The 27117-nt window shown below is 35.7% G+C and overlaps 1 protein-coding gene across 5 annotated transcripts in view; it reads right to left on the reverse strand.

Moving 5' to 3' along the window:
* Nucleotides 1-27117, reverse strand: part of BBS9 (Bardet-Biedl syndrome 9) — a 289453-nt gene that overhangs the window by 105885 nt on the left and 156451 nt on the right. For 4 of the 5 annotated variants that reach the window (XM_051611618.1, XM_051611619.1, XM_051611617.1 and 1 more), the window contains one exon: nucleotides 5988-6098. In XM_051611618.1, the coding sequence (XP_051467578.1) occupies nucleotides 5988-6098 (111 nt within the window). Of the gene's footprint in view, nucleotides 1-5987; nucleotides 6099-27117 lie in introns of those variants that run through there. The other variant, XM_051611620.1, reaches the window with a different exon arrangement.

Genomic DNA, 27117 nt, shown 5'->3' on the forward strand with positions numbered 1-27117 from the left:
CACAGTTGTTTATTCATGTAAATTATTATTCATAAGAAAAATTAAGCATTTATGTAAATTTAAATGTGCCACTGGACCCTTTAAAGAAAACCAGTTCAATCTTGTTTACTAACAACAGTTGTTTACACAAGGCTGTGTAGCTAAGCATCTTTGTGGGCTGTAAACGTGTTAGTTCCTAAAATTGTCTAGGTATAATAGGGACAGCAATCTTTGATTAGAAAGTTAAACTTGAAAGATCCTCTTAAATGGTACCCACAACACCTAAACGAGCATTGCCATACAATGCTGTAGATCAAGTAACAAATAAAATAAAATACACTGTGTAAAATTTGTAGGAAAAGATGTGCAGCTGTGCAGTGTCTGAGCGAAACTTTGAAGAGTGTTTTGAAAATTTGGCTGAGAATGTTATGTTTTACTGGAGTTTATAGATCAACCTCACAGCCATTTATATGTAGTTGCCAGTGTATTTAATCAAAAGTAATACGCCAGATGCTTCAAATTAAAGCCAGTTAAAAAATCTATTCCAATACATAAATATAAATACTGAGACAGTTTTCGGTCTTAGATGCTCTGAGTATTAAACTATAAAAGTTTATTTACTTTACGAAACATAATCACGAAGGATGAGAACTTTGAAATTTAATCTCTAAGTCATCTAAATATTTGCATGACAGCAAAATACAAAGAATTTAACTAAAAACAGTGGCAGCACAGTAGCAAGTGCAAATGCCAAACCTTTGGTCTCATGAACAGATTCTCAGAAATATTTGTATTTAAACAATAAATGTAAATAGTGGGCCATGCTCTCTTTGGAAGAGGCATTCTGAATTATCACAGCAAAGTTAGGCAACTATTTGCCTTAAAATATTTAAGACTTTTTTCATTTTGATAGATCATACACAGGATAGATTTACAGGATCTTGGGAGAAAAATTCTGCTAGAAAAATCAAGTCTTGCAAGTTGTGAAGATTTCAACAGCTGCATGACATGACACTTGACCAATCTCCCAGTGTTGTCAAATCCTGAATGACTAAACAAACTACAAAGTATTTGGCACCCTTTTTCCACACAAAAAAAGAACCCAACTAAAAAAACAGATGCATATTTCAGTCAAACCATTTCTTGATTCATACTAAATTTTCATCTGGTTTTCCATCAACTTAGTGGAGTTACTCATCAGCATAAAACTCTTCACTCATAAAAGAGCAAACAGATTCTCTCTAAAATACTCAGTAAAATGCTGGTTAGAGAAATGCCTCATAGAAAAGTCTCTTTCACAGTAAGCAGCATGCAGCAGTAGCATATGAGGACTACAGAATACTTTAAGGGTTATATCCTAATAAATACATATGTTTCACCCTACAGCTCATCACCAGACATACTTCAACTGTTCAAAGAAAAGTTGTTTTAAGGTGGTTCACCATTTCCCTTAGAGATGTCTCTAAAAAGCCAGAATGTAAAAGAACTTCCTTATACATATCTGTTACAAACCACATTTTCAACTAGTTTCATCAGAAATATTTAAGTACATGCAAGAACTTGAGAAGTGGAGTTCAGCAAACCTCCTTAAACTGTTACCTTCTACAACATACAAAAACTTCTCCTTGAAATCAAGCCACTCGCTCAAGCAGACTGCATCTCTAGTAAGAAATTCTCTCTTCCAAAGAAGAAAATGGAAGACAGTGGGAACAGCTTAACAAAGGGAAAGGAAGCCCACAGGACCTACATGAAAGAGTCTACAATCACTGCATTTGCACTTGTGATTGCAGCAGAGCTCAGCATATCTCCATTGGTGTTGTAGCTGTGATCTCATAGAAAAAGCAATGATGTCACAACAGACTTCAAAGTGGGCTCAACTTCAAACTATATTTAAATTCTCCACCAGGCTTGTGCAGCCCACAATGCAATCTGTGCTGCTCTATCCTCATTCTAACCAAAACACCAAGATCAAAGTTAGATTTATCATGCTAACATTACTCCTCCAAACACAATGCACACAAACTCAGTGCCTCGAGAGGGTAAACAGGAAAAATTATTTTACATCTCTGGGACAGAGAATGTTCAAAGGAGTACTTTTGTACCCACTCAAAGCAAAAGCTGTTGGTAACAAGCTACTGCTACAATTGCAATAATATAATTTAGTTCCAAATTTAATGAACCTGATCCCATTCTTTATGGAATCACAACATACATGGATTGGAGGAAAAAAAAAATAATAAAAAAAAAAATCTGTGAAGTATTTCATAATAAAAAGAAAATATGCAACCATTAAATCCTCTCCAAAAGAGACCCTGTGATTGGGCCAGAACCATTCACTCTCTCCTTGCACAGACTTGCAGTATGACTACTGGATGTCATTTTCTGCTGTCATTAGTTGCTATTCCAAATAAAGCCAAAAGCCTCACTGGCATGCTTGGCAGCTGCCCTGGAAAGTCTCAATATTTTACATGAGATAACTTGCAAGTTTATGGCAGGATGCTATCCTACAGCATACTTTTCTCATAGTGAAGGACAGTCTTCCAGGTGTTAGTCTCTCATTTCCCTCACTGCTCTTTGTATAGGTCATACAACATATTGAAGGGAGTGACCTCTTTCCTAGGTCTATGTCTGCTCATGAAATTCAAAGGGCTTTTAAAAATTCTTAGCATGTCCAAAGCCCATAGTAGCCTACAACGCAGTGACTGGCAGTCATCTCCATACACTATATACCGCATTTCACTACCAAGAGATTAGCAAGCTGAGATATTTATTAGCAGCAAGAGGTTCCTGTAAATTAATTGTTGAGTATTTATTTCGAGTTTTGGCAAATTCTGCAGTCGGGGGTCAATGTCATACTGTAACAGGTAGATTGACGGCCATACTGGAGTTAGATAGCTCAAGATTAACTGGACATCCTCTACACAAGCAGCAACCACAGCAAGTAATCACATAGACATGCTCATAGAGGTCAGAGTCTCACACAGACTTCAGGGTTCCTCTTGGTTTTGAGGTTTCATTTCTCTATGTTACAACCTTCCCAATAGCACTTCTCTTCAGCAGATTTATATGCACAAGCAATTTAACTATAAGCAAGGGTATCCAAGTACAGAATACCTCTGAGAGGACTTGTTTCTTCCTTTCTCAGTGAGGAACTCCCACTGCTTCCTGCTGAGACCTTTACGATTCAGGTCTTACACTCCTTTTCAGTAGATAAGGCACTTATCTTTGTTCTGCTTTGTTTTTCTACCTCTATGATTGTATTTTCGACAACTTGAGTTTTGTCCTAACCCAGCATACTGTATCAGTGGGAGAAATCAGAGATTACACTTTGTTCTGATATAGAAATAAATGTGTTCACACTAAGGCAACTCAATTACTCCTCTTCAACCCCCCAACAAACACAAACACACACACACATTGCGTGTAACTTTTAACATAATTCAACTTGTACAAAATCCTGTTGCTAAGATTTGGTCTGGCACCAGATGGAGCAAGTACATAACTACAAATCTGACTCTGTTTCAGTGGATGGTAGCCCATCACATTCAGCTGAAGTTCACCCATGTCCTACAGAATCCTTTGGAATATTCCAACTTGATCAGCTCATTTTATTATTTTGATTTCCATTTTCCTCTGTGAATGCAATCTGTTACTAGACATACTTCTCTTCAGGATTCTGACAGAGGGATATCTGCCATTGTGCCCATGTTCATACTAAAATACAACTGAAGAGACTCTGTTTTTTCTCCTCACTTTTGAGCTATTTGGTGTTATAACCTCAATCTATTTAAACCTGTATCATTATAATGCAGGATTTTTTGGATAAAGAACATTAAGTTTAGGCATGGCATATCAGTTCAGTTGATACAGTCTAATGAAAAATACTAGCTAAACGCAGAAACCTCTCTAAAGCCAGAATAATTTTGCATTGCCATTAAACTACCTCTATACCTCAAGATATGAATAACACAAAAGCCACCTATAAGAAGAAAACAAAACCTCTCAACTTATAATCAAAACCTACCTTGAACAGCATCAGCAAAAGAAGGAAGATATACCAAGCAAGAAAATTGATATGCTGCTTTCTCCCTTTTTTCTCTTATTGACTGGGTGTAGTTAAATTAAATGCAAACTCATAAAAAACAATACACAAGACACAATAAATATTCTTTGAGGGCTCTTTGCAATCACCATGGTCTTGCTGCAGTCTCTGATGCTTGAGCAAGAACTCCAGCCAAAAATATCATGTACAGAAAAACACTGCAATGCTGTGATTTCATGCCCAGTGTTACCTTATGGTTTAAGTAGCTCCCTTGGCTTTTATACTTGTAGCAATTAGAATTTCCAGACAGCTCAGTGGCAGTTATTCTAGGTGCTCCCTATCCTACAGCAGTAACTGACAAATGGCAGTCAATTCTGACTGTGAATGAATTAAATTCACTGGTATAACACAAGGCTATAATCCTGAAGACTTTTTTAAAAGTCTTCATAGTTTTCATTCTGCCTTTTATAGTTACAAAGCAACAACAGCCAGCTTTGTGATGTAAATCTCAATTTTTATCATTGGCTAAGACTTACAGTAGGATATGTAAGTCCCCGTGCTGCTGTTTCTGGATCTCATGAATACACTTCTACACTTTTCCTCTCATGCCAGTCTTTTCAGCAGTAAGGTTATTTAAACATAGCAGAACACTATCTACTGAAGAACAAATGCGTGCCTGATCAGAAGAAGGGAGTATCAGACAAAATAGAGGGATTGCCTGCCATATGTTCTTGATTTATTGGTCTAGTTCCCTGAAATTGGAATTTTTTCAGATTTGTATCCTACTTCAGAGAGATTATATACTTTTCCAGGGAGGTACTTAATATATCCAGATGACAATGTTTAATTTATACATATGTCAATTTTGACAGCTTACCTTCTCCTTATGAGCTGAAGTCCATGAGGACTGCAAGTAATTAACACTCTACAAAACTTGGAGCTCTAGGTCTTCAGTGGATTTTTCAGGCAGTTTTGTAAGCATATACTCATTATGGAGATTTAAGTTACTTTGTAGCATTATTATACATTGCTGCATTAGATATCCCTCTTCCCTGTCCACTATTTCAAATCTGCCAATGTAATTAACTATATATTCCAACTCACTGCCTGTCTGTGCAACAATTAACTGGACAAACAAGCAGCTGAACGCATTTTAAACACACAACCATTTTTTCAAGATGTATAAAGACTTTGTATTTCTGACTGTTGTGGGTTGCAACCTCTAAGCTGCTCTTCTCAACTTCAGCACTGAGCACATCAACATTAAAATACATTTAAAAAGAAATATTGCAGGACAAAATCAATGAGGAGGGAAAGAGGACTGAAGGTATAACTTAGTAACCAAAATGGGAAATAGCTGCAGTCAAAGCCTGAGAGTTTACTAGGCACTTTATTAAACTGAAATGTACTACTTTACAGTGCTGCTTTTAAAATATGTTAACACTATATCACAGTTCCCGGCAGCATGAAGTCTTTCCAGAAAACGTGCCATCACTGTATGCAGCATATTTTATAGCCAGTATAATTTAATTTGATTACATCCAATAATATTTTTCTGAAATTCTAGGAAGTCTCCCCACAAAAGATAAGCAATGACTGTATTTTAATCAGCTGGCACAAAGTCTAACCACTGTACTGCAGGAAAAAAAGCCTTTATTACACCAAAATGTCCCGAGTTTCATTTTGCCTCTGCTGAAGATGTCATGAGTAAAACCTGCAAGAATGTCATTCAAGTAGTAAGGAGCACAAAATTTTTCAACTTTGAAGTTATTTAATTCCAAGATTGATTGCTACAGTTGAAGTATTCTTGATAGATGTTGGATAAGACTCCCACACACTGGTATAGTTACTGCAAGAAAAACTGAAAATCCTGCAAAAACACTCATTTGTTTCATATGTCCACAAACATTCTGAAAAGATGAGCTGTACACCTCTAAGCTAAACAGTGTAATTTTCCTTTTCTTACCAGGCTTGGATTTCTGCTCTGCGATGTGCCCATGATTGGGAAGCGTTCCTGTGGAGCCTGGTATAATCATCCTTTCCTCTAAATCAGACTCTGGGATTGTAGCACAGCCACCTAGTTGAAAATGGAAGAACCTTGATGTGGTGTTTATGCAACAAAACAAATTCCCCAGTGCGTAATTACGGAAAAGAGACAATAAATTAGATGACATGAACATGTAAAACTGAAATAGTCTTGTCTTTCATTTCACAGAAATGTTTGTTAAGAAAAGCATTTACCATTGTTTAGAAGGCTGATTATGTCTTAATGGCTCCTCTCTACTACTTACACTGGTTTGAAGAGTTTGAATCCATTAAGACCACAGAATATGTAAAACTGGTTCCACAAAAAAGATGGAAATAATGTGATTTGTGTCAAAGATCAGATTACGGGGAGCTAGTTTTGTAATAAAAGTAATTAAGTGTGAATGAAATAACTTTACAAAGTCAACAATCCTTATGAAGATTGTTTGCTTGCCACAGAGAATAGCATTATGGTATTTTTTGGATGGGCTATTAAATACAGTATTTTTATAGCTTAGTACTAGACGTGGAAACATAGTGACACTTTCACTTTCCAGTAACACACTGCACTAGCAATGCCTTGTGGAAATTATTTTAGGATGCACGTCTTAAATAGATTCTCTGTATTTTGCAATCTTGCTTTCTGAGGAGCTCATTAGAGAACAGAATGACTCACAGCTTTCTCTTCAAACATGTATAAAATTCCTATGTTTAAAATATGAAGAGGGGGATAAACTAGTATTAGTATCACCTGAAGAAAGCTGCAGTAGTTTGCAGTGGAATAGACTGAGGTAAATTCTTCCAAAACAGCTATAATTAGGACACGGAGGGATGTATCACTATTCCACAGCAAAAACATGCCCTTATAGTAAGTGCATTGCCAAAAATATAGCACACAGCGGAGCTGCATCTTTCTCATAGCCCTCCCAGGATCACCACTGGCCAGCAAACAAATCCATGTACTTATCTATTGCGTTCTGAAAGCACGTGTTTAGCAACAGCACACCAACTCGCAGGAGAACACAGACTTTTCACCCTTGTGTCAGAGTTGTTTGATTTTGAAAATAAATGTTCTACTCTAGGACCCATAAGTGGTGTACCCAATGTGCATCAACACATGCTATTCTCTCCTTAGAAACTAAATCAGTAAACAAGTAAAAAAGAAGATTGCATTCCCAAGTAGGAGAGCTGCAGTTTCCCCAGCACTTCAGAAGCATTGGCAAAGCAAGGCACCATGTCCTGCAGAAACATACCACACTGTCTAACTAGGGTAAAGCCCAGCAGCTCCAGTGAACCCTGTGAAAACACCCATTCCTACCAGAACAACCGATACAGGATCCTTTGTTCCTAAGAGGAAATACAAGCTACGACATTCCAGATACATCCTGACCGGAAGTATAAGATGCATCATGGGGTTACATTTGATTTAGAGCAAGTACATTTTTTCAGGGAGAAAGGAAGAATTAGGAGTGAACATGTCAGCAACATGCAGACTTACAACATGCAGCAGCTTCAGATACTTAGAATACCTGCTACGAAACTGAAGGAGAAAGTAGAAAATCAGAAAAATGCCTTCATGTTAAAATACTGTAATGCTGGGACAATGTCTGACATTGAATGAAATATAAATGTACCTACACCCTAAATGAAAATAAAGATCAGTAAACTGATACTTCTGTTCCCATTTGTAAATTGTGGCTAAAATGTAAACTATGAGATTTGATGAAATGGAAACCAGCACTTTAGAAGTCAATTTAGATACTTTTCATTCTTACTCTTCAGATAAAATCTACTCTATTAAATCATAATCTGTAAATGCAGAATACAAAATTAAGGTTTCCTGCACAAAAGAACTATTAGGAATGGCATCATACATTTTAAAAGGTTTTCTAACATTTACTAACAGCACGAGTGAAAGCTCAGAGAGTCAATTAGCATCTATTGAATTTCTACATGGAAATAAAAGAACTTTTACAACATTCATTCTAACACCTGAAATTCAGTAACTGACACAGCTTTGGGAATTGATGGCTTTTGATGCCAAAATATTTCATTACTCATCAACGACTGTTAGTAACTGCATAAGAGTAGGAAAAGTTCTATTTGCCCTTAGGTACAATACAATACTTGCTGAAAGGAAGCAAGACTTCCTGCTCTTGATTTTGATGAGAGAGATTCATTAAGATTTACTTGTCATCTGGTACTGTAAGAAGTTATAAAAATTAAAAGCTAAGTTCTTCCATAACTTCTTCCATAAGCGTGTTTTCTTGACAGAGAACAGTGAGAACTGAAATGTTACCAGTGATAAGACTATTTTAACATCAAAAAGAAAATGTAGATAGAATACACAGTGCAGCAGTAAAGCATCAATATTGAAAGTAGTAATTATTTCTTATTTCTGCAAGGATACTAATAATTGTTTTATATTAATAGTGTTTTAAATACTATTGTTTCATAAAGGCAATCCAGGCACTGAGAGCACTGTTCTCACTGGGGCAGGATTTAACCAGGACTCTTGGGACAATAATAATTTAAATGAATAACCAGACAAGAAAACAACGCAATAGCAATCTTTTTACTCTTAGGAGGCAATGAGCCTTAGATGATCAAGGTCTTTGTGTGTCCCCCATTTCTACCTTAGTCTTTTAATATCTATATCACCTTCTACCTGAAGGAACTATGTCCCTCATGTTGTTCAGCTGCCTAGGACCAGGTAGGATGTCTGGACTGTCATCTATCTACATCAATCTGCATCAGCAGAAGTGGTGTCTGCTTCTTCCAATGGAAAAATCAAATGTTTTGCTCCCACAGGTACAGGTAAGATAATGATGTATACCTTTGACAACGTGCTATGATTCCCCATAGGAAGAAAGGAGTAGAGACCCCAGTAAGACAACTGTGACACTAAGAGAACCAAAACATTCAAAGTAAATTGTAAGACTTCACAAGACTAAAAAGGAAACTCGATAAAGCACAAAAATAACCCACTGCATGCAATACCTAAACCACAGTGACCAGGATTTTGCAATTCAAAAACTCAGAAGGCAGCTATCTGAGAGAAAAAACAAAAACAAAAACAACAAAAACACCACAAAAAAAACCAACCACCAACCTTTTTCTGCCAGAAGTCTAGAAATCTTTATTTCATACTGCAGGGGTTCTATTAGGGGTATCTATGCTGACTTCTCTAGTCAGAGACTAACAAAACTTTAAGTAAAGATATCTCTGAATTATTGTATATTTCTGTATACATTTCAAAAGTATCTACTGCATGTCTATTTTAAGGAGCATTTAAAATTCTTATGCACCTGGAATCCTAAAAGAAATCACAGCAGTAGAATAATTCACATTAATTCATAATTAAGTGAATGGTACAAATCAGAAAAGTGAAATATTGAAGGAAAAAGGGGGAAAACAGGCAGGAATAGTAGTAAATAAATCTACACATTGGAACAAATCCAAGTTGAGAAGTTCTCCAGATGTCAGTCTGTAAACAGTGCTTTATAAAATGAATTCCCCCATTAATTTTTGGCAGGAATAACATCTAGAATACGTTATTACATTTGACCCACTCTTTTCCCCTTTTCTGTATAGCTAAATTCTTGTCTGACATCACAGATCTTTTATCAGTTGTGATGAATCCAAGCAAGTAAGCAAGCAATCTTTGGTCAGCAAAGCTGTTTGATAGGGTACAACATGCATAAAATTATGCTCAAGCTAATTGTGAACTTTGTTCACCAAAGGAAATGAGACTTCTCTTGTTTATTTTCACTACATCTGTTTTTGTAACACATTTGGTTCTTAAGCTGGAAAAAGACACCCACACCCAAAGGAAATATAAACATATAATACATATTGAACAAAAATTAAGTACTGACAGCTTCCCTACAGGTTCCTATCACCATGTTTTTGCATGTTTTAACATGATTCTGAAAGTTGAAAAAACAGGAAAACAAAAGTATACATCTAAAAAATGAAAAGGCACTTTGAGGGAAAGACTATTTGGGTTTAGTCTTTCTTTTCCTCTCAATCACAATCTAAACTATGCATAAACTTTCCATTTTCCTCTGAAATTAACTCTTATAAGGGTCTACAGACACAAGGAAAAAAAAATGCTTCCTGAGCAGTCTTTGGCAGCCAGAGTCAAAATAGGAGCAGGAAGTCCTCTTAATAGCAGGTCTTGTAATCCATGTGTATACCATTATACAACAGAAATAATCTAAACAGCAAAATCATTTCATAGATTCCAAAACTATATGTGAAGCCACGTTCAGTTGTGTTTTCTGTGCTGTCCATAATTTTTAGGGAAGCTTATATTAAAAATGCAGTCTAGGGCATTAGAAATTATTCTTTCTAGAACAGAGTTAACCAATTACTTCTACTGACTCTACCACCTACATTTATCCAAGCCCTGTAAATTTTTTTAGGATTTGCCCATCAGAATGTAGCTTGCCTTTTCAAGTAAACACTGCATGGAGGATTTGTAGATAGACAGTATTATTGCTACTTTCTAGATGGAAAATAAATCAAAATCTATAGAAGAAAACAATACATATTTGAGTGGACAATGAGGTCGAGGGAACGTTTATTCACATACCAGGTCTGGATTAAAGTCTGTCATTTAGAAAGACATATTCCAGGAATGCAAGCATATTTCCATTGCAGACCGTAAGGAGGTGGGGGGAGAAAGGTGGATTATTATTTTTTTTTCAAAATGGGTGTCTGATAATGAACACATTTACAATTTACAATAGAGAACAGTCCAGGTTTAGTTCAGGTATTCACTAGAAGAACAGAGTCACTAATTAATCAGTTACAGATTTCAGAACATAGCACGTAAGTCTAGTAGAGTGGCTACAGCTCTGCAGTCACAAAATTCCATGGTTTTGTGCCTGATCTGACATAACCAAATCCAATCAAATTATGGAAAATATTTCCATATTACGTTCTATTAGAATAATACATTAATGAAAAATCATATCAACTGAACATGCAGTCCAAGGTCAGTGAAGATCACCAAAACATACATCTAATGGGAGCACAGAGAAACACACCGGACTTGCTCAGCTTTACTCGTTTTACTCAACTGTTTGTTAACAAAACTTCCAGTTCAAAAATCCCACAGTTTTTCCCATAATAACTTGCCACTATTTGCATTGACAGCTCTGCAGATATAATCTGCACCAACTGTATGGCTGTTAGAGCTTGTAGCTCCTTCAAATATTTTGAACATGTTTGAATTCAGAAAATCTTGACTTACGAAGTTCAGGGTACTCTGGCACTATAACCTCTTTATGGACACAACTACGCTGTTTAAATTGTCAGATTGTCTTGGCCACTCTTCCAGGATGAGAGTCAGTGTATGTGAGATGGAAGTCATAGAAATGGTATTGGGAAACACATTGCTAAGAAGAAATCTAACAGCTGTTTTCATTAAAGAAGCATTATTGGACATTGTGCCAAGAACACACTCAAAATCAACATCTAGCAGTACCCTTACTAATACAGGACTGAGAATGCAGTTACATTAAACTATATAATGTCATTCAGTCTCTGCCGAAAGACATCTGTTATTCACCATGAACACAAGACTAATGATGACAGTTGTGCTTTAACAACATAAATGTACTGTTCCATCCAACAACCTATTCACCTGATGAGCACAGACTGGCTGAAAAACACGCTGTATGTTCTGGTGTGTGTTGGGAGAGATAATTGTTACTGTTTTGTAGTGCTGGGAGGACTTCCATCTGCCTTTATGTAGCAGCATTCAAAAAAGAACTTTTCAAGGAAATATCAAGTCTTGACAAACTATAAACAATAAAAATCATCATCTTATTTTTCAGAGCACACTTGATATTCTTTTTTGACTAGGTCTCACATCCTCTTCCCCCTATTCAGCACATGACTAAACATAGCTTTAAATTAGCATAACTCAAAAAGGTTTTCTTTCAAAATGCTTAAATACAGCAGTAGCAGAAATTATAGATTATATCATCATATTTTCAGGACAACATTCTTCATTCATGCTACCCTTTTTGGAAGCAAGAGAAATATGCAAGGGATTTGTCATTATTAGACTTGTTTTACAAATATAAATTCATTTTGTGCACATAAGTATACATATGCATGTATCAGGATACATGAAATATAAATAAAAAATTACAAGTATTTTGTTTTCAGTGAGACATTCTTCCAATTCTATAGAGTTTGTATGTATTGCCTTGTTTCAGTAACAGTGATAAGGAGGCTACTAGACCTTTAGACTTTTTGACTAATTTACTTGAAAAACTTCAATAGGTAATGCTCCCTTTGATAAAGATTTTCTTAATTATTTTTCTAAAATGGTATTCAAATTAATGTCTACTGTCAGTTCTGGTTTTTATCTGCCAACATACTCCAAGTGAACACCTGAAAGTCAATGTTCAGAGCAGCTGGGATCTCCAGAGTATGCTTGTCAAAAAGATGTTCACAACACTGTCTTTATTTAGTCTCTAAGCTTTATTCAGTGTACATCAGAAGGAGACTAAAAACTAAAATGGACTGTTGTAACCTTACTACTAATCTCTCCTGGTATTCATCATGCTAAAACGTTGAGAGAAACATTTTGCTCCTGATCCCATTTAAACACACTTCCTAGAGGACATGTATGAAGCACTCTTCAAGTAAGCATACAGACACATATATAGACATTATATATTTGTATGTATACCATACATATACACACAAATTTTGGACTTATTAGTGAAGAAAGAGCAAGTCCTCATTCCCTGCAGTCAGAAGTCAAAGAGACAGTAAATGTTTGTGGTGTAGTTCACAGTTTTGTAACCTCTGAGTTACTTTGAAGGTAAAGTATTCTTTGACTGGTTTAGAGGAAGAGAAACCATTTACCTTCAAGGAGATTGTGGCATATTAACATAGGCAAAACACTGTTTACAAGCTCTTAACAGCTCAGTAATGCAGCTCAGTAAAACTTCTGTTCCAGCTGTGAAAAATGAAATATAATGCAATTTGCTGCATGAGGCCTTGCTATGCAGGGTCTTTTGAATGCCTGAGACAGCCTTGATGGACCCAGTAGTCAGACAGAAACAGTTAATGTGGGGTTTATTCCTAATCCAGATAAGAAACTGAGTGAAATCAAAGAAAAAGAATTTGAGATGTACACTAATGCAAGATTTTGGACAAGAACAACATTAGGAACAAAAACTACTGACATGAGATGCAGTATCAGATACAGCATGGATAACCAAAGACAGTGGACTAGTAACTGGGACACAGGTATGTACTGAAGGATGTATGTTGCTCAGAAAGGCAAAATTAAAGTGGCAGAGTAATACTTTATGGCACTGTTGTGATAGACGAATGAAAAACTAGAATTGAACCACAGAGAATTAGTCAATTTGGAAAAGGATTTTGTTTAATACACAAAATGTCCAATTTTAGATACAAAATACTGAGATCAAATTTTAATAGCAATTGCAGTTGCTTTAATATTATGAGAAGAACTAATATTATCTGAAATAGTGTTGTTATGGACATGAAAGAAGATACAAAACCCACAGAAATAATCAAGGGATGATAAAAAAAGGCTCCAGTGTGATGACCACCTGTGTGAAATCCACCTGACAATCTTCCAAGTAAGGATCAAGAAAGGAGCAATACTATAGAAAAAGGCACTCATAAGACATGTGAAATACTGTGTCCAATTCTTTTTACCCTGTTCATGTCAGGCTAAATAAACCTGGAAAAATTTGACTGAAGGTTAGTAAGCTCATATAGGAAACACCTGAAACACGAGTATGCTTAGCTAGGAGTACTAAAAATGGAACAGACTGATCTTTACCATTACTGCATTTATGCCAGAAATCCTTATTGTCTGGCAAAATAGAAGGTAATCTTAAAATAAGGAATTTGATCTTAAATTATTTTTTACTTGAAATTATTTTTCTGACTACCAAGAAAGCAAGGGCTTTGAACAAGTCCTGAACAGAAAACACAAAGATAAACAATTTCATTTATGAATGGGACTAAAAATAAACCATTAGTTCACAATGGAAAAAAAAAAAATAAAGATTAAATTCTGTGACCAAAGTATCATTTAAAATAATTCATTAAAAAACCAGCAGCGATACTGTAAGCACTTAAGAACTCCAGTTCTGACAATTTTGGTTCCCAAAAGTATTTGGCAAGCAAACTTACTAAATTTACATTCAGACACACACTGGACTATAAAATATAAAATGCCAAGTGTTGACATTTAATACAAGTAATAAGACATTGTATTTTTAAAAGGGTAATGGATGAGCCTCTGTTCTTTTGTATCTTCAGATACTACTTAGAAATAAGCAACTCAGTGATGAAATAAACATGGATACAAGCATCCTTTTAGTATTATGGAAATAAACCAGAAGAACACCTACCTGGTGACTTTCCAAGATAAGCAGCATATAGGTACTTTGGGCACTAAGGGTCTAGGAAATCAAAGTATTCATCAGAGAGAAAGAGAATTCTATTTTATTTTTTTTTTTAAGGCAGAAGTTCCCTTCCACACTTGAAATGCAGTCTTTGGTGAAAACACTTTCTTTTCTGTTTATTATATCACAGATAACACATTGTTTTAATGTATCATAAATTTTTCCTTTCTCAATTGTGCAAAAAAAATCAGATTTGTCCATAACACGTAAAACCTGAGTAACGTTGTATTTGTTTAGTCTAAAAATAAATCACTTTTACTTAATGACCAACTATGATTTTTAATTGTACTAGGAGCTAAGAACAAATCAAATTATAATAAGCTATCTTAGATCCAATACTGCACTAATAAGCACACATTACTTATATTTACTTTAATTACACTAGTACTTAATATTTCATTTTCTATATACTTCACTGACCAAATAAATCCAAGTATTCATAGAATCACAGAATGTTTTCAATTGGAAGGGACCTTAAAGATCATCTAGTTCCAACCTCCCTACATAGGCAGGGACACCTTTCACTATACTAGGTTGCTCAAAGCTCCATCCAACCTGGTCTTGAACAATACCAGGGATGGGGCATCCAAACACAGTACTCTCCAATTTATAGATAAGGATGTAACACAGGACAGTGTCAAATGCTTTGCACAAGTCCAGGTAGATTAAATCAGTTGCTCTTCCAACTCTGTAACCCCCTAGTAGAAGGCTATCCCAAACTTGTCAGGTAGAATTTGCCCCTAGTGAATCCATGTTGGCTGTTACAAACCACTTCTTCATTATTTTTACAATAAAATGCTATGTCTGAAAAAAAGCTGCTTTTCATATGGGAAGGCACAAAATAAACTGTTCCATCTTATTTAAAAGCTGACATTGCTGCTACCATACAAGATGATAAAGTGACAGAGCAAGTAGAATAGAAAGATGCTCTCAGTCAGCTACTTTTATGCCTTATGCTTATTTAATTCCCTCTATCAACTCTCAAGTTTTTTAAAAAAACAATCTTGTAGCTTGACTGTGACAAGAGGTTACTCATTTTAAAAAACTGGTTTTGTAAATGTGGCTGTTGGAAAGGGTCCAGAGAAGGGCCACGAAGATGATCAAAGGGCTGGAGCACCTCTGCTATGTAGACAGGCTGAGAGAGTTTGGGTAGCGATAGGACCAGGGTAACTGTTTTAAACTGAAAGAGGGAAGATTTAGGTTAGACATCCAGAAGATATTCTTCACCATGAGGATAGAAAGGTGCTGGAATGGGTTGCCTAGGGAGGCTGTGGAAGCCCCATCCCCTTAAGTGTTTAAGGCTAGAATGCCCAATTCTTGCCTATAAGCACTAATTGGTTTGGAAGGTCAAGTTGAATATTTGAAATTGGTTTCTACTGTCTAAAACCACTGTAAAATGAAGGAAGGTTTTTGCCAATGTGGATATGCTTTAAATTATTTGTTGGACTTTTCCATATGAAGTACTGATTAAAACAGCACCATGGCTCTTCCTCTTCCTATACATCAGCAATATCATTCCTTTACATGTTCTTTTTAAATCTCACCTCTTCTTTCTTTAAACCCTTTGGCTACAGAACTAGCATATGTATACTTGTCATGTCTACTTGTACATCACTTGAACTTAACCTAAGTCTAGGTATTTTTATGTGAGTGGCAAACCAAAGATCACACAACTAGTTTGCTGCCAAATATATGACCTTTTATATTAACTTATTTTTGTCAGTGTATTTTAACAAAAGTTTAACAACAGCATTAGCAATTTCTGAGTGTAAAATATTGTAAGTTATTCTAAATATTGTAGAGTCAAATTGTCTACAAACACTACCAAATGTTATCCTCTCTGTAACATTATGTAGCAGAAATATTTCATAAGAAAAATAAATTACATCTTTTTTACTTATTTCTGTTTTTACTCCCCTTGATATCAGCTTTTACTCTGACAGCACCAAAATTCATGCTGACCTCAGTAAGATCCAAATTCCTTCATTAAAAAGATAAACTTGATGGGAGACAACTTTTAATAAAAAAGCACCCAGCAAAAACTCCACAATCCACATACCCCACAAAAAATATCCCACTACGTAAACACCATGCTATTCAATTTTCTTGTGTTAAAAGTCTGTGTTCTTACAAAGAATTCGTTGTACAGCCAAGCTTACTGAAGGTCTGTGGCATTCTAATTCTTTTGCCTACTCAAAATGACTGAAACACACTAAGTTATCTTAGCTTCCCACCACCCCCCACTAAATAAGGTAAATTACTTCATACACAGAATGACCACAGGCCAAGGCTACATTTCACTGCTTAAAAAAAACACCAAGTAAAGCACAGCAATGTCTGTGAAAGAGTTCAAGTTTAGGATTCAGTGTCCACTCTGGTAATGCTGAAAAGATTTTTAACTCCAAGTTGTTCTGAAACTTCAGATTTTGTTACTGATTTCCTATATTCTACAAACAGTTCCCTACAGGTCAATGTACTTCTCTCCTCCTGTAATATTTATGAAGTCAGACCAGTATCTAGAAAACAACATGTCCTTCAACACTCTGAATACATGACAGTATAGTATAGGATTTTAAAGACTTGAGAAAAGCTTATTTCAATTGACCAATCATTTCAACACATACTCATTTCTTCTAATGAATACCTAGCCACTCTTTCACAGATGGACTCAGGAATAATTGTAAATACAAGATAAAGTGATATAACAATAACAATAATAATAATAACAATAATCACAATAATCACAATAATAACAATAACAATTTATTATCATTAAGCACGTCAACATTTACATAACATTACATATGCTTCTTTCATATATTAAATATGTATTTGACAGAAATACTAAACAGGAAATTTCACTGGCTGGGTATAGGCTTTCCCTTTCCAAATGACCCAGAACTAAAGAAGAAATTGGGAAAGACATTGTCTAGGTAATGATTTGTCTAAATAGAGTTACTGAAATCCAGATTTAGTTTCCATTATGTAGTCAAATAGCCTGCAGGTATAAAATCTTCAGCTGGCACCAGGCTTAATGCTCCTTTATTGATCTGCCCATAGGTTAAGTGAAGGCGTAAGGATATGGATTGTTAGACAATTCTTGTTCTGTCACTGATTATGGAAATATAATACACCTTGCAGCAGCACCTGCACTTTCTCTACCATGGAAGGCTACTCACAGCAAACTGCTCATTTTATCCTGTGAACTCTCTAACATTTGTGGTATTTTTTGTGCACCAGCTAAATGGCTGAATTTGTTAAGCACCAATCACACAGGAGGTCCTCTCTATTATAGAGATTCTATGGTATAAGCAACAATGTATATTAGATTCTTTTATTCAAGTTACATTAAATGCAATATACAGTTATAATTAACAAGGCATATTCAAATTATCCGTATTTCTTGCCTTTCCCAAGAGATTCTTAGCTTTTCCTCAATTAAAGATTTCAACCAAAGGAAAAAAAATAGTCGGGGAAATATAATATTTCAAGTTCATGTTTTGTGGCAGTTGCTGAAGTCAGCCTTTGCAAAGGGCTTGGTACAGCAATTAATACTATTATGCTAAGTGTTTCCTACCTGGTGCTCATTAGATATCAGAATAAATTTATCTATGTAATTTTCATACTTTCTTCATACTTTTATCTCTGTACTTGCCATGAAGACAAGAGAAGAGCATTCCTGTCATTGCACCTAAGTTAAAGAGCTTTTACAGTCCCTTTTTTTATTCCCCTCACAGAACATAACTGGGTACTTGTGTTTTCCTTTCCACTAACACCAAATCTGCAATGAGCTGAACAACATCTGTACCTTTCTTTCTGTCCAAACACTGAACCAAGACACACCTGAAGTGAATTCAAACTGTGAAGGTACTTCTAAAAGCAGTCCACTCACAGCTCACTCGTCTTCTGCGAAGTCAGAAGGTTATCAATCGTCACGTGAATATGGGTAAAACAGCAACATAACATATTGTCAAGTAAATGGAATAAATCCTGGCTAAATTAAGTCAATAGCAAAACTCCCAGCAACTTCAGAGGGGACAGGATATCACCCTTATTTTGTTGATCAAAACAATTATTTCCCTGTTTAGAAGACCCAGACTGTCAAGCCTGCCAAAAATGTATTAAAGCAACCTACCATGCCGAGTCTTCATTGTACATATCTCTGTAACTATTTCTTTTTCATTCTACCAAGGTAAACTGTTGACTTGTCAAAAATATAACAACATAATCGAACTGCATCCACAACAAAGACCTTTCTTTCACCTAGAAAAGAGCCAGACATACCAAAGCTTTCCTCAGCACAACCCTACTACCGGTCTGCAAATGAATAATTATCATCTCCCTCACCACCCCTTGCCAACCACTGGTGTTCATACCTGCTGAAGCAGCCTATCTGCATTAAAAAGGAATGGTTTGAACCAAGAAGTTAAGTGTTTTCTTGGTTTGGCAGTGTTGTGTTGAAGAAAACTTCCTATTTTTTCAGTGAACCAAAACGCACGCACTTGAAGGATTATTTTCTACATGGCATGGACCCAAATTCAGTGTAGAATAAGCATGAATCGTATGACTTGAGCACCTAATTATTTCTTCAAAGGATTTACAATTTACATTGTAACTACACTATGCAAAATGATCTTGTGTATATGGAATTCAATAGTCAAAGAGAATCAAGTTATCCACATGAGAATCGATTTTACACCAAACTAGAACAAAACTCTGCAAAGATGACCAAAAATAAAAGCTCTTTTTCTGACAGATACCAATACTTTGTTTTAAAAAGAAATATTTGGGACATCTGTTGTAAGACTGTGCAACAAGCATTTCTTTTCTTGATAACAAAAATAAATAATAAAGCAGAATTGGTTAATTCATTCTTCTCAGACTGGGACAGTATTGCAAAGTAATTATCTACCAATACAGTGTCTTGGTAGTGAAACATGGCAGCTGCTTACTGCCACAGGCACCATAAGATCCTGTCTTACTTTCAGAAGGATTTTTAGGATAGACTCACAGAAGTACAAGAAAATCCTGTCTATAACACGTGATATGGCCCTTGCTAGATCTGAGCCTCTTTAATTACCTTATCATATCTGGCTCAATTCTACTTTACTCCATAGAATTTCCTTCTTCTCAACAATTTATGGTAGAATGTAATCAGACCCAGGATAGCTAATCTAATTTACTCCACTAACTTTAATCTCCTGCATAACTCCTGTGACATTATTGCCTGTTTTATCAATGACCTGATTGAAACGAGACTGTCAGTTTATAACTTCATTTAAGTATCCCTTAACAGCCTAATACCTCTAATGACTGCTCTGGTTACAAGAAGCATCTCCATTTTAGAGAAGATAAAAAAACAGAGTTACTAATTCATATCTATTTAAATAGATTTTAAGATTGGAAGCAAATAATTGATTGTTTAGCCAGACTTTATTCTGAAACGTCCTCCACAAATTCCTGTATGTAATTCAAGCATCCATTTATTTCTCAGCTGCTTTCAAGAATGTCCCCAGCAATTATTTTTACTTTAAAAACCATGAGTTCTGACTGAAAAGTTTGTTTGAAAAAAGTGCTAGAAAAAACACACGCTTATCAGTACTCTGATACAGTTTTAAGATAATAGTGAAAGTTTTCTCAGTGCAGCTATAAAATGTAATATAGTTCAGCACCACACAACTTACATTAAAAAAGGTTGTTCATAATATTTATTGCCCTCTGGTTGCACTATTTCTGTTCAGCCATCCATTTGAATTGAGGCATCCTTCAGCATCCATATACATCAGACCTTCTCTTTGATCTCTAATGGTAAATTTAAAGGCTGAGTAACTGTTCTTTGAAATACACAGTGTGGCACAGCTGCTTATTGTTACATAGAAGACAGCAGGTCATTAAAATTGAAACTCGATTAATACAGTGGAACATCCCCCTAATCATATCCCAACTTTGAAGTAATACCCCTTCTGGTGATATCTCTAATTTACAGTTAACTAGTTTTCCTGAAGTGGAATAAGAGTCAAGCTTTGGTTAAGGTCAGAATTAATAAAGTGCATCTTTCATCAAAAGACAGAGAGCTACTGGCAATGCACCCTGCTGTGGTATTTGCACTTACAGTACACAGCAAACACCCAGAGATGCAGCCTACCATGTTCATCACATGAAATTCAACAAGTCTTCAGCAGTTTGCTGAAGGATTTTCTAATTCTGCAATAAAGTACTTTAGCATTATTTAGTTAACTATACATTATTTTTTTAATTAGTGCTTTAGCAACATTCTGCCCCTCCAAGGATAACTGAATCGAAACAAACCTTAGGGATTCAAGTTTATGTAGCTTTTGTGTTTTGCTTGCCCTCTTATCACCACTGTTTGTGGTTCAGCCAGTGACACAATTAGAAAAAAAAGAAATATTTTAAAGAATTTTCAAATCTCCCAGTGTCATGAAGCACCTCATGCTTGAATTCATTACAATTTCTAGCTTAAATACCAAATTAATGTATTAGATGTGAATGAATCTGAACACACAGGCAAGGGAAACAAATGTATGTACCTCCAGTTATCATCTGAACACTAGCTGAGCCATCGACACCAGCTTCCTGAGTAGGCTATCAGCTAACTGCTCACAAACATAAACATAACTGGTCTTCTAAAATGCCCTTGCACTTTAAAAATTAAGGATAAAATCTTCAAGTTCAATACTGATAATGCACAACTTCGTAACAATGTCAGGCACTCGTATTCAGGGTGACATCACCCTTTTCCTACCTAGAAAAAGCCATCAAGACCAATGGGGTTAATTCACAATGTAGCTAACTAAGGAGCTTTACTCAAGCTCAATCTGCATTCTGAGCTGAAGGTGATTGCTCAAAAAACCAAAAAAATAAAAGGGAGATTCTACACCTCACTGACTGCCATCCATAACCTGCGACACTACGTTAAAACACCACTATTTTAATCTTCGGCTGATATGCAAGGCGCTGAGCTATGCTTTCTGAAGCACATCTTGTGGTCCATGCTCTCTAAAATCCAGTCTGCCCAATCACATCTGCCTCCAAGTCTGGTGATCCAACCACCCAGAGGCCATGAAAACAGTCCTGCTTCACCAGATGGATGTGGCTGCCTAATACAGTCCTTGAAGTCCAAAAGTTCTCTCTCAAACTGGAGTAGTCTGAGAGTTCCTCAGGAAACTATAATTGCAGTGTAGTTTGTCCTTGTAACAAACAAAATATATATATAAATAATTACTAAAAAAAACTATTAGGACAGACATCCCCAGCTCTCTGAAACCCACAACCCAAGAAAATTTAAGGCAATATTATAATAAGATTGTAACTGTAAGATTTGTTATGTAGTTACAGATTTAAAAAATATTCTAGTATAGAATTTGTCATGCTTAGATTAAAACTCAAGGCAATTTCTGCTTCAAATGTTAAAGCTGCTCTTTTACCTACTGAAGCTGTAAAGGCATTTAAAACTATTTTTTTTTGTTTCAAAAAAAGCATTGGGAACTTTTTTGTTTGCAACTCAAAAACAGCTGTACTTTGCAAGTAAAAACTTTCCAAGTGCTTGGCTCTCTGCAGATTTTTGGCAAATCTATTTGAAAAATTGAAAAGTGGGGGCCTGAGCCAAAACTTAGTGAAGTCTATGGAAAAACTCCCATAGATTTCATCAGGATTTGGATTAGGCCCTAAAAAAGACTGAAGTAATTGAAAAATCAGTTCTGCATGTACAAAATACGAAATTTCACTAGGTTTAGATTTATTAAGCTCCTTTATGGTAATGTGGAAAAGTAAACTCATTGTAAGTGGCATTAGTGAAGTACATAGTTTTACACAAAACTCCACAGATTCCAACATGTTACTTATTATGTTATGCCTACATCATAATAATTATGAAATCAATCCCACACATACAAGAATACTTGTACTTAATTTTAAAAAGACCTCAATATTGAGGAAAACATAATAGTGTCACAGCTCAAGTGATTTTTTTTTTTTTAAGGATTAAAGAAAATATGGAATAAGAGTTTCTCTTCAAAAGCTGTAAGACAAATTCAGTGATAACAAAAAAACAATGTAAAAAACTACCTCATTCTGGGCACACTTGCTCAGAACAGTTTAGAAGATTTCAGCACTACCAATTTCTACTACGATGGATCTAATTTGTGGCAGTGTAAGAGAAGAGGAAGGTTTACCCAACCTAAATGTTCCAGAAAACAAAAAAAGGTAACAAATGCAACGGAAAATGGGTAGTGATACCTCAAATAAACAGTTGTATCTCTGTTGACTAAAGGATGCTACTTCCAGCCAGAAGAAACTGAGTAAGCCATTAACTTTGACATATTCTGGCTTGAGCTATGTATCACATTAAAAGAAACACAATCAACTTAAGATAAATATTGCACACACATATTAAAAAAAAAAAATTTGAAGTCTGCCAAAAACCCGTTTTCAGCATTTTAAGAAAGAAGAGTGGAAAATGGAGCATGGAGCATATCCATCCTACTTGTGGGTGGATATGCTTTGCCATGGTTGTACTTAGGAAAAGTAGACAATCACTGTAATTTTGTGGTGGTCTTGTCTAGGTGGAGATGGGAAAGGAAAAGTAATGTACTCCAAACTGCAGAGCTGATTATGCTTTTCAAATGCCTACAGCTCATGTATGAGTATCAAGGCACTCCATCATATAGGTAGTTCTTGAAACATCACAGGAAAACAAAACTTATAGGATGAAGGGACACTTGTTAAGTGGAAATCTGAAGTATAAGTGGTCACACAAGACTGACTCTCTATTAATAGCATACCTCAAATAAAAGGATCATCCTAGATTATTAAAGTTTGGCTTTGCATTATTTGTTACAGCCTCTTGAAAAATCTAGGTTTTACTCTTACTTTTTTACTTGCTCCTATTGAGTCTTCTGAAATGGAAAGTAGAAGCTGCACAGCTTCACCTTTAGCAATACTTTTTCCATAGTTTTGAACAATTAGTTTATTAGTGGAGATTTTAGAAGTGGTTTTGCTTGTGGTCTCCCAAGGACTCCAACAATATAGAAAATAAAGCCCAGTGACAAGCACAATCACTAGATGCAATTCTTTCAACTGAAAATTATGTTCATCAAAAGCTTACCTCAACAGTTATGAATCATTTGTGAACACTTACACTTAAGTAGGACATATTAAAATTTAATAGGTTTCAATGCAAAGAGCCAGCAATTGGATCATACAAACCAAGGCACTAATGTGTTGATCCTAACTGTACTTAGCTGAGGCAAGTTGGAATTGCAATGTTGCCAACTAAATTCCATAGTACAAAAAATGAATGAATCCCAAATCTCATTGGGATTTCTTTTTTATTCATTATGCATGACATTTTCCTCTTTAAATTATTCATTTTTAAAAAAAGGTTATTGCTTTAGCCTTCTTAACCTTTGTACTCCTTCCCTCTGTGGTTTTTGCCAGCTGCAGTATCAATCTAGGAGGGGAGATTTTCGAAACAACATAATAAAAACCTTTTCACAACCCTGCCCACAAATGTGTCTTGTTACGCTTCCATCTTATTTTGCTCCTTTTCACAATGCTGGAATTTTGGAGTGTCCTGAGGGGAAAATTAAAAATAAAAAAAAAATTCTATCAGTGCCTTCTTTTCAATTATAAAAATTAATCCCAACGCTTTACCACTGTTTATGTAATCCCTGAAAATTAAACACTTGAAAAACTATTACTTGAGTCCAGTAGACTGAATTCATTAAAGACCACCTCTGACACTCTTCCTCACTCTCTTCTCATGTTTGACCTTCTGATCTACATTTTTAAATGTGTTCACCTGAACCATGTGAATTATATAAGAACAGGCCACAAGGCAAGTTGTCTCACCACAATCTATTAATGTTACCTGTGTTTTAACAGTAAAACACCTAAAATCAACTGTATGTAGGAGCTACAGCACAAGACTGCAAGGCATATTTGAATTCCATTTCTCCACAGGTGTTACTGGCTTATGGTATGTCCTGGGCAAGTCACTTAATTTCTGTGTAGTTCCCTTTTCCATTCTGCAGAAAGGAATCAACATTATTAAAATAATGGAAATTAAGTGTTTAAAGAGTAAATAAAGTTACAGTGGGAAGAAGTTACAAAGATTAAAGATTCACATCAGAGCCAAACAATCACTGTTTCTGCCTCCAGCGAGCTGTTCTTAAGCTTTTCTTGAGCAACCACAAAATCTTGTTGCTGTAAGCACTCCCAAAACTCTTCCTAATAATTTGCTACTCCTCTGCCTTTTCACTAAATTGGCTTTATGGGGCAAGGGACGTATTTTAGTCTCAAAATTAGAATCCAAATAATTAATTTTAAACGTTTGATGTATTACTATTTGCTTATTTCTAAGCTTTTATATTAAGATAGAACTGTTCATCATGAACATCTAATAAATTTCTTAAATATTTCAAACATGGAGAACTTTCCTCATGGAAAGTATGATTAGACATTGGAATGGACTGCCCAGGGAAGTGGTGGAGGCACCATCCCTGGAGGTGTTTAAGGAAAGACTGGATGTGGCACTTAGTGCCATGGTCTCGTTGAGGTAGTGGTGTTAGATCATAGGTTGGACTTGGTGACCTCAGGGGTCTGTTCCAGCCTCAATAATTCTGCAGTCCTGTGAACTACAAATCACACTCAAGTTGCAGCACTACATCATGTTCCATTATATACCATATCATGTCTCTTTATTAGCTAGCACGACATAACGTAACAGAAGTGCGTGACAATGCTGGAGCTGAGAGGATTGAGGCAACTTCTTTGTTCTTATTATCATTCTCATGTGGTTATCATCTGCCATTAGATGGAGAAAAGAAACATGTTTTAAATGGCTAAACAGCTCAGCCATGCAGAGCTGCACAAACTGGATACAGAAGTGCACAACGATCCCACTGTCTATGGATTTTGTTGCCTTTGTTAAATCCTGCTAAAATTTTATTCTCTGATAGATCCACACTAGCACTACAGGATTTTCTCTGCAGTCAGTGCTTTGGGCAACCCTGATCAACAGCTGATCAGGAAAAGGGTCTTCCTACACTTTTATTGCTGCCTCGCACTGTCAGAGTAATTTACTCCCTTGAGTGGCTAGCGATAGAATTACTTGCTCCAACTACCACAGGGAAGGAACTGTGCATAGAGTTGCGTGGACATCAAAGGGCACAGGATGGAGAAGGAAACCAGTGAAGCATCTTCTAGACAGGAGAAAAGCAAAAAAATCATTGAGGAAAAACAGAGAAAATCAAAGCAAGCGGAGCCATCCTAGTAGCCTTACTAGACAGAAGAATTAAACAGAGAAGATAAGAAGTGTGCATTTTACCAAATCTTTGTTTGCCACAAGGCAGTATGAAAAGTATGGAACATTTGAAAAAACAGATACAGTTATGATGGATCTGTTTTGGTTTCAGTGTAAGCAGTACACAACTTCCCACAGAGAAACCTTTTCCTGGGTAGGGGAAACCCAGCTTCTACACGAAATGGAGAAAAAATTTGTACTTGTTAAAATGCAAACATTCATTGCCTTTTGAATCAGATAAATATGTCTAAGTTTTGAGGACTAAAGAAACAGAAGGTTAATGAATGTCATGCTTCAGCGATATGTAGCTATACTTTACACATACATATATAAAACAAATTTACTCAGCAAATGTGAGAAAACTCTTTCTCTTCAAATGCAAAGTTTAGTCTTTTTTATATCATCTCATACATTGAAAAAAACCAACACTTTTTCACTCAATTAACAACCTGCTACCTGGGGAAATAAGTCTTTCAAGGTACTTTATTGATCAACCTATATTGTTTTAAGGAAGCTAGAAAAGATGAGTTAGAGTTTTCATCGCAACAGTTAAAGTGAGTTAATATCAATCTCGTATTTAAGGGCCTGAGTCAACAAATCCATAGGAATGAATTGGCATGCAGTGTTTCCTACACGTGATTTAAAGCCTCTGGGTCCATTTAAGAAAAGAAGTCTTCAACGAGCTGACTTTCAATAAGAACTAAGCACTTTTAGGAAGGTTTAGATTCATGAGAACACTTACCAATGTCCTCTACGCTCTTCTGTAAATGGTAGTGTCTCATGAAATAGTGGAAACAGGGGAGGGTCAGTATGAAAAAGATGGGTAAAAAAGCTGAATCTAATTCAGTCAATGAGAGTTTCCACTAACCTCAGTGGACTACTAGCTCCATAAATCAACACCAACCCATCTTCAGGTCTACAAAATCCTTGTAGGCATTAGCAGCATGCTTTTTAATAAGCATTGTTAAAAGCTTTATGAATACACAATACATTTAAAGTAAAATACAATAAAATATCTTCAAGCATTATTTTAAAGGTTACAAAAGAGGAAGGTAGTTCAATATTTTATTGCTACAGAAAGCATATGGATAATATTTTAAGTATTACATTTCATAATGGGCCATGGCCTTCTGCAGATATAAACAACTATGGATCTTGTCACATCAGTGAGAAAAATATATATATATTGGCAATTTTCATATACTTCTTTGCAGCAGTATGGGGGGGCTATACAAAGCTGCCAATGCACTATGATAGCAGACTCACAATACAGT

The sequence above is a fragment of the Apus apus genome, chromosome 2 (assembly GCF_020740795.1).
Source record: "Apus apus isolate bApuApu2 chromosome 2, bApuApu2.pri.cur, whole genome shotgun sequence".
NCBI lineage: Eukaryota > Metazoa > Chordata > Aves > Apodiformes > Apodidae > Apus > Apus apus.